General features: G+C 40.9%; 1 protein-coding gene across 2 annotated transcripts in view; it reads right to left on the bottom strand.

Moving 5' to 3' along the window:
- Positions 1–7,219, bottom strand: part of nt5dc1 (5'-nucleotidase domain containing 1) — a 43,062-nt gene extending 35,843 nt beyond the window's left edge. For both annotated transcript variants that reach the window (XM_077510981.1, XM_077510982.1), the window contains exons 1-2: positions 6,863–7,219; positions 3,845–3,936 (exon numbers count right to left, since the gene is read on the bottom strand). In XM_077510981.1, coding sequence (XP_077367107.1) covers positions 3,845–3,936; positions 6,863–6,955 — 185 coding nt within the window. In that variant the 5' untranslated portion in view covers positions 6,956–7,219. The remainder of the gene's footprint in view (positions 1–3,844; positions 3,937–6,862) is intronic.
- Positions 7,220–9,724: the final 2,505 nt, after the last annotated feature.

Raw genomic sequence — 9,724 nt, 5'->3', positions numbered from 1 at the left:
TGGTCACGATTCGATACCGATTAATCCCGATACGAATTTATAAGTCGATTGTTGCGATTTTTTTCCATTCAAATTTAGAAAATACTATCAGTAAATTTGTACATGTACACTGTAAGATTTGTATGAATATATTTGTCTAAAACTTGAGGCTTATAACCGTGAGCCACTGTACACAAACAGTTTGCAATCTGTTTCACATTTGAACAGCATTAAAATAAAAATATTAAGGCTTAATGTGCCGTTCATATAACATTCTTCCATGCTCAAGGTGTGAATCCTAAAAAAAAAAAAAAAAAAAAAAAAATCGATTCTGACGATTATAGAATCGATTCGAGAATCGCGCGATGTAGTATCGCGATATATCACCGAATCGATTTTTTTAACACCCCTAATAAATACACAATAATTTAGAATATAGTAAATTAGACTGTTAGTTTATTTTCACATTAGTCAATTAATGCTACAATTATCTGATAATGTAAATTTATCAGCTCATTTACTTCATATAATTGATTGTACACCTTTGCGTTGTATTTGTTAGTTTCACCCTTCCAATTGTCAATAAACCTGGAGTCAACTGGTCAAGCTGGTGTCCAGAGTCTTGATGAGCGGGAGGTGTTCACATTAGGCAATTAATGCTACAATCGCATACGCTTATCACGCACTGCGCGTAGGGCACCAACTGCCGAAGGGGGCACCAAAAAACAAATCAAGCCCGTAAAAATAATCATATTAGTAATTATAATATCAGTGTCTAATAATTAAAATAAAAACTTGTAAAGCATGTTAATAAATACAAAAAATAACATAGCATTATTTACTCGACGAGCGGTATCGCTGGTCTACGTTGGTGCCCCCCCTCCCCTAGTAGTTTGTTCCTATTAGGGAAAGGGGGAGGGGGGCGGGGTGCACTTTTGCTCCAACGAAGCAAACTACTAGGAAAATGGGGAGGGGGGTGGGGTGCACTTTATGCTTCAATCGCAAATTTGGCAGAAGTTTATTCTTGGATATCTGGACATGTCATCAAAAAGGCATCGAGAATTGGGGGCAGAAAAGAGGAAAAGAAAAAAACGAGATGATGCTCGCGCGTCACTTGCAGGTATGACAATGACAATTTGTTTGTTTATTTTGTAGCAGCTACGTTTACATGACCACAGTTTGCAACAAAAAAAAAACAACAACCAAAAAAAAAACACTCCAAACCGCCGCAGTGGAATGGTTGTGACCAGCACGTTCATTATACGGTATGTTAAATGGAATGTGACGAGACAATATTGTTTCATATGGAATGTAAGAGCTGCATGTACTGGTGAAAGTGTAATTTGAAAATAATAATAATCATCATCATCATCATCATCAGCTTAAGGCTAAGTAGATTTCCTCATTTCATATTCATAGTTTTAACATTATGTCCAGAATGTTTACATAGTGCCCTATCAGTCCTTCTCTAAAAAGGTAGATTATTAAAATTTTCATGTACCTGTGTTTTAAATATAGGCCTGCACAATACCATAATCCTAATCAATTTAGAAAATGTTTGTACCATGGTTCAAAACCATATTTCATTGTAGAATCTCTGAATATTGTCTTGTATTTCTGAATACAGGATCAATGCTTCAATATGTTCAAGGAGCATTTCATACCCTAACATAAATGCGGAAATTGCACAAAAGCTGTCATATGATGACCTGATAGCCGATTTTGCAGCCCAGAAATGTAGACATGTGCCTCTGTAGGGCCTCTACTAACTTGCTTGCACTGTTTGTTTCCAGATGTTTATTTGTAGTGGCATTGAGTTTTATTTTAATTCATTTAGCTTTATTTATTTGAGTATTTGGTGTCATTGTTAGTTTGAGAAAGACTTATTATTTATCACTTATTTTTGTGAACATTTTTAAAACTTCAATAGTGACACAAGTAGGGCTGGGTATCGATTCAGATTTCCAGAATCGATTTAATTCGATTCACAAGGGCCCGATTCAATTCATGATTCACAACGATTTTCGATTCAGTTGAGTAATTCATGCAGCACATATTTTAGATAGTCAAAAGTACCAATGCTGCAAAGAGTAGAAACTTCTTGCTCTAATTTAATGCATTAGTAAGAATATGAATATTTACATTAGGAATTGAATCCATTGCAGTTACATTAATCTGTTTCATTTAACATGGCCTTATAAAAACAATAAATAATAATTTAAATAAATTACAACCACAGCACAGGCTGTATAAATAAATTGACAAAAATGGGGGGGTCGATATATTGATACATGGTTTTATGTATTGATATTGGGATATGAAAAGGTGTATCGATATGATAGCGATATATCGATATTTCAAACACAGCCCTACTTACAAGTTATTTTGTTTAATAAAGCAAAACTGACAAATACTCAGATATTGTTCATTTCTACCAGGGGAGGGGTGATGGGGTGTGGGGACGGAGTGTTGGGGGGGGTGGGCACCACAAAACATTTATGCTTAGGGCACCAAAATGGCTCGCGCCGGCCCTGGCTACAATTATCTGATAATGTAAATTTATCAGCTCATTTATTTCATATAATTGATTGTACACATTTGCGTTGTATTTGTTAGTTTCACCCTTCCAATTGTCAATAAACCTGGAGTTAACTGGTCAAGCTGGTGTCCAGAGTCTTGATGAGCGGGAAGTGTTGAGCCTACTGCCTTCGTGTTCAGTGAACTTTTGGAGGGCAGGAGAGGGCCCGTGTTACTAATCTGCCTTTTAAAATAATTTAAAATTATTTTAACTTTTTTTTTTTCCTGGCTTCTGATTTCAAAACTCGTTATACAGGGTGGCCCAAAAAGATGCGTACCCAGTTTTATTCGATAAAAAATCCATTTTTTAACGAATGTCTTTTCTGTTGCAGGACGTGAAAGGTGAACCTATGGATGATCATTTGCAGCTATAGTTGCCCTGAAAATGTCTTGGACAAATCAGCAGAAGATATTCTCCCTGGAGACCTATTTTGCGACAAAATCATACCAGAGTGTACAGATTCAGTTTGGAAAGCGTTTCCATTGTCGCAACTTTCCATCAAAATATATATAATAATAATATAATATATCAAAATGCTGTTGTTTTCACATTTTAACCTTTCCCATCATACAAATAAAGCCCTTTTGAAGGACATATTGATTATTCTTCTTTCTTTTGATTTAGAGATGTAGAGATTTTCTTGCACAATAATTTGTTGTGTTTGTTATAAATTATCCTTTTATATACGTTACAAAAAAAAACCTCCCTTTTGAGAGGACTCCTGCAAAACCTGATCCCGCAAAAAATGCAATTCGGACCAACCACAATCTCTGACGTCACCGGAAATCTTCCAGCCAATCCTGTCGCGTGACATCATCAGGATGCGCCAAAGCCGCTGAAGGACCCTGAGCCAATCTGACCATCTGAGTGGATCTTGTACCTACACCGGTGCTCTCTGGTCAACAAAACTCCGGGGTTTCGTGGGGCAGTGCGCACAGAAGGTGGCTTTCGGATGACGTCGTCATTGACGGGGTGAGGTAGCCACACGGGGAGAGTCAACCAGACTTAGAAAAGTAACCACAGAAATAACTCATATTTCATGAGAAATTGCATCACCATTTTGCCAAAGTAAAATATAATTATGCCTGTAGAGTAGAAGGGCTTAAAAAACTGTGATATGAACCCTTTTTAAACAGTCTACATGCAGAGGCTCGACTAGCAACTTGTTTGTAAATCCTTTTTTTTTTCTTTAGCTACTTGTGGTTGACACAGTTTAGTATCATTTATGAAGCTTTTCCAGCTTTCAGATTGCAAATTTATATTTTGTCACTTTTCCATTTGACTTACCAAAAATCCCAAGTAGCAGGTGTTAGGGTTAGCAGGTCCTTATCATAGCCTTTATGTTCCACCAGATATCTGGAAAAGCTCTCGTAGATCAGCTGCAAAAACAGAGAAATTAGCACATTACTGAGAGTAATGCAACAATAATTCAGAATACACACATCACTTCCGAAATTCACAAGTTGACGGCTATTTTCTAGGAACTGAAAACTCTTTCCCCAGATTCAGAAATTCTTTGGAATCCACAAGAAAGTTATATAATAAGCAGAGCCCAACAAATTACTATCTGGTCGCTAAAGATCAGAATTTGTTCTGTTGTCAATCATTATGCCTAAAATTATACAATGTTGATAAGGACCTTGTTTTCCTTGTCGTTATTTCATCTCAACCAGGAATGGGTACAACAAAGATCAGGTCAAAGAGAAGTTCAACAAAGACATTATTCTTGGACTGTGGGAAGTTAAGATGACAAAACATCCTACTGCTCGGACAATTAGTTATGCCCTGTCATCTTCTTTTAAAAGTCTATAAAATAACTCACCTGTTTTTGCTGCCACTGCTTGTTGCAAGCAAACTCCTTGCTCACAGTAAAATATTCAGCAAATATCATACCTCAAAAGAATTCAACAGAGCTATTCACAACAGGTATCCCAGGAATCTTGCTCAACTGCATGTTTTATAAAGATGAATGAATGGTCCAAAATTCTTCCTGATAGTTGTGCACATCTTCAACTACAGGAAACGTTTGGTTGAGAGGTTATTGCTGCCAAAGGAAGCTCAACCTGTTATAAAATCCAATGGTTCACTTTTTCCACCATGTCCTGCAAATGTTTCAAGTTATGCTTTATTTGTGTGGTATTAGTTCAAGTGTTAACATGGTATATTTGAAATGCATTTAATTCTTAACGGGCATTTACACGATTTTATTATTTTTCTTCTAGCATGCTTCTTAACTCATTTGCTCCCAATAATGTGTAAATACGTTTTGTTTTGTTTTTTTTAAAATGTTTTAAGTGTCCCAAAGACATATTTATACGTTTTTTTTGTTTTGTTTTTGTTTTATGCTAGAGCATACAGAAGGCTTTGATGTAGCCTCTCAACTGCAAAAAACGGTTGCAGAAATGGTAGTTATTACATAAACGGCCAGCAGGTGGCAGCAGAGCAAAGGAGCTCAACCAGGGACATGTAGAAAAAAAAAAAGCTAAATTACTTAGAATTTTAAATACATTTGTGAAAACTGATGAAAGTTAGCTCTCTTCTAATGCTAATTGCTGCAAAACGGAAACAGATAGAAACATACTTTTTTTCCTGATGAAAGAAGAGACTTTAATCTTTCTTTTGATAGGTTCCATGCTTTTATAGCAATAGAACACAATATTCTGTGGGCCTTGCAAAATCAGTCAAAATCCAGTAAAACAGACGGGAGCGAACGGGATTGCTTCTGTGAAAATGGTTGGGAGTGAATGAGTTAATTAAATGGACAAGTTAATGTCGTTGCTCGGTTTGTGTTAAAATAACTTGTTTTAAGTCTTAACAACAATGTTTAATTCTCTTTACTTTATTAGTCTGTTTTACAATCAACTGGGAGTTAGGCCTATAGTGTAATGTGGATTCAATTTGCATCTTCTTTTGCTGCTAATCAATGTCAGTCTGTTTGTGGTACTGCTGTTGGCTGAATAAAGCATGCTACACTGCAGTGACAAATAAACAGTTAGAACCGCTTACCACTTGAAAATGCGCGGCATGATATTTTTTATGTCAAGTATTACGGTAGTTTTCTCGTACCAGGTGAGTACACCCCTGAGTGAAAGGTCTGTCTCTTTTCTCTTTCTCTTGTCTCCTGGCCAGTATGGGAAACGCTCACGGTGACAACTTCCGGCAATCAAAACAAAAATATGGGCCGTTTTCCGATTTGTGTCTCCTGCTATATCCTATTTTCATTTCTGAAACTTATTGGACTTTTCCTTACCTGTCCAAGACAGCCAAATGAGAAAAATCAAGCTGCATTTCAATTTTTGTGTTTCTATTTTAATTAAAACGAAAATCAAATAACCAGTTTTTTGTTTTTTTTCTATTTTGAATATCAGTCTCCAAACGTAATATCCATTGACCAAAAGAGACACGATCTTGAAAATATCCAATTTGGGCCTAATTTAACATTTTCTCTTCCTGGAGTTGGAATCATGGGACTTGCTACTACAAGTTTTCAAGTTTGAATGGGGACCATGTGTGTTAACATTGGTGGTATTGCTATAATACTAACACTGGTTACTGGCCGTTCAACATGGTACCTCATGGCAAATAACACTGCACAAACACTTGATCTCTCTGAAAATAGACTTCAGTTATCCGCTAGTCTGAAAAGGATAAGCACTACAGAAAATGGATGGTTCAGTGGCAACAAGCGTGTATGGCAACCAAGCGAGCTGTTCAAAGGGGTGTACTTTTGCAAGACAATAAGTGTGTGGTGAGTCAATTTGAGCGGACAGTAAATTTAACAGTATACAAGCTGTGAACTGGCTAGTGGCACTGGCTACTAATTTAGTACTAAACATTGCAGAAAGTGTAAATTGTAAAGTGATGACCCAAAATAATAAACAAAAATAAAAGGTGAGTATACTCTTGTATATGTGAGACACTGAAACATGCAAGCCAAGCCACACATAAAACAGTGCAGGAAAAACTTCTACACATATCTAAACATTAATTAAGAGCAAATATCAAAATGTAATTAAATATTTTTGCTGTTTAAATACTAAATGTGCTTCAATTGAATCGTGATCATGCACACGTACTTTTTCCTAATTTGTTGATCTAAATGTAAGGACGCGCTTATTTTTGAATATTGATTTGTACACATAATGACAAAACTTTAAACACATCCATCGGACGTACATGTGGATACATCTGGCAGTTAATCATTAACGCATTCACTGCTCCGTTGTACTACAATATCGGGACTAGTTATCCACTGTGCTGTGCGGTCACGTATTGCAGCTAGCAAGATGCGTTTCTCATACTCACCTTGGAGGTCTCCTTCAGATGGTAACGGCAGAGCGTATGGTCTAAGTCGAAACCGATAACATCACTGTCCAGCAAACTGAAAAATTCTGTCATCGTCGCTGAAGCTGTAAAATGTTCTCAAAATGTGCTGTAGAATTTGTCACAATGAACACCGTGACAAGAACTGGGCCACACAATGATACTCGCGACTCAAGCGTTAGTGACGGTAACAATTATACTACAGACTTTAATCACACTTCACTGCTATACTTAACAGTATCGTAGCAGCGCCTGATTCACTACATCCAATACTATATTCTTTCTGTTCCACAACCATTGGAGTAAATAGCTCATATGCGGGCGCCTGCGTCTTCTTCGTCTTCGATGATACACGTTAGTTGGTGACTCGAAACAGCATTACTGCCACCTTCCGGATACAGCTGTTGCAGCCCAAGAGACGTGCCTACGTGGCGGCCACCTTGGTGGGGGCAGAACTCCATTAAAAAAAAAGTGCGTACATGTACACCGATGCCATTAGGTATACTTTGTAAACGTCAAAAACGTGCTATTAATACAAAACGTGATGTAAAATCAAGCACAGAAATGGGGAAAGTATTTTTTCCGCACTATGTATTTATTAAATGTCAAAATTAATTAAGTGTAGCGAGCAGTGACGGGAGTCGGAGGCAGAGTGTTGAAGTCCGGAGCCAAAGACCGGCGGTTTATTGATATCAGCTTCTCATCGTTTAAGAGCAACAACAACTCACTCTGCGCGAGGCTCACAGACCTACCAACATTTTGTTCTTTTATCCTTTCATCCTTTCATCCCAACAAACTCCCCCTTCGCCCCAACGTTCCGTGGGTGAATTATGTTCTAATCACTACACAAGCCCCCCCAGAATTCACCCACAATCAAACTCCGGATGACGGGGCGGCAAAACTGCCCGACCCCTGCGGGTACAGGACCCAGGGAGCGAGGGCGGGAGGGAGGGACACAGCAGAAACACCAGAACAGTCCCGCGCACCAACTGGCGGGGATGCAGGAACAACTGGAAGGGACCCCACACGGTCCACAAGGCGCAGCCCAGGGGGGCGGCCGCGGCGGGGGCGCGGGGCACGTCCAACGGTCCGGCCGGGTCAACATGAGCCGGTTTAACTTGCAACCCGATGTCGGAGCCCCGAAGCAACTGGGTGTCACGGTCGGAAGCCTGGTCGGCCGCCATCCGGGAAAAGTCGAGGCCCAGCTGTACCGTGTTGACGGCTGCCCTGGACAGACAATCCGCGACCACGTCGTCCTTGCCAGCGATATGTCGGATGTCCGTGGTGTATCCAGATATGAACGACAACTGTCGCTGTTGCCGCGCGGACCACGGCTCGGACAACTTCGACATGGAGAAGGCGAGCGGCATGTGATCGACGAAGACCGTGAACTCACGGCCCTCCAGGATGAAGCGGAAGAGGCGGAAGAACCTGTGGTAAAAAGTCACCATCCCGAGGAACTCCCGAAGACCCTGGGCCGTCCGGGGTCGAGGAAAAGCGGCAACAGCTTCCACTTTTGCCGGGAGCAGGGTGGCGCCGTCCTCGTTGATGAGGTGGCCGAGGTATTGGATGGAGGGCACACCAAAGACACATTCTGTCTTAGTGCCGTAGGTCCGGATCGGTGCATCGTTGGCCGCTGACAGGTGCGGGCCGTGGCAGCATCTTCAGCCGAGGCAGGCAACACGCTTCTGCGGGCGCCGGAGTCACAGAGGAACTTGAGTCTGGAGAGGGTGTCCATGATAAACAGCAGCCGGCACTCTGCGCCCCCACTCACAGCTGCAACTGAGTGGAGGCGTCGCCGTTTCCCGACGCAACAAAGGAGCAAGGGGCGCGGCACCTCTTCACCTTGGTTCCAAAACGTGCGTGAAAATAGCATAAGCCAGGGGCTGATCGGCCATCCACGGCAGCACGTACCTTATGAGGTGCCGTTGCGGCCGCCGGGACCGGGAAGGCGCGTGCAGAGGCCAAGAACTCGTGGTTGTGACGCTGGGTGGCCAGGAAAAAGCGGTCAGCTTCCTCCGCCAGAGCACGTGGCTCGGAGATGGTAGTGTTCGCTAGCGCCGTAGCTCTGGCCGCCGTGGAGCTCCCGAGCGCGGACACGACGTGGTAGTAGCGCGTGGAATCGTCCGTAATTCCACGGATGCCAAACTGAGCTTCAGCTTGTACAAACCACGTCGCCGCGGCCGACTCCCAAAACTCCGGTAACTTGAGACCAGCGGAGTTCGCCATGTCGCTCAATTCGATCAAATTCTCAGCCTCGGAAACGTCAACGAGGCCTTATCCTTTCATCCCAACAAACTCCCCCTTCGTCCCAACGTTCCGTGGGTGAATTATGTTCTAATCACTACAAAAGCATTATTCTCTGGAGATTTAAAATTATTTTATTCATATTTATATATTATTTAATTTTAACGCAGTTTAACACTTATTCACTTTCTGCTCACATTGCAGCCAAATTTGGAGTGGTGGGAAGATTGATAAACAGGGATTATAGGTAGTGTAGTAATGTGTGCACTTTAAATTTAGATGGCAAATTAAATTAGTTGTACGTCTTTTGCGTACCATCTCAGAGCACAATACCCTTCTCAAGTTCTCTCTACGGCGCCTCACAAACCATTGACCAAATGCTGCCAGAGTGTGGTGTTTGTGGGCAGAACTAAACCTGTAAGCGAGAAGCTTTAACAATTGTTTCTATAAGGGGGGAAAAAAAAAAAAAAAAAAGTAAGATGCCTGTGAAGCTGAGTCTATTTAGTTCTCATTTTTTTTGTTTTTTACAGTAAAAATGTTGTATTCAGGGCGGCACGGTAGTCGAGTGGTTAGCACGTCCGCTTCCCAGTTCTGAGG

This window comes from Festucalex cinctus, chromosome 21 (genome assembly GCF_051991245.1).
Source record: "Festucalex cinctus isolate MCC-2025b chromosome 21, RoL_Fcin_1.0, whole genome shotgun sequence".
Classification (NCBI taxonomy): Eukaryota; Metazoa; Chordata; class Actinopteri; order Syngnathiformes; family Syngnathidae; genus Festucalex; species Festucalex cinctus.
Note: the sequence above shows the minus strand (reverse complement) of the source record. Positions and strands in the feature narration are given on the sequence as shown.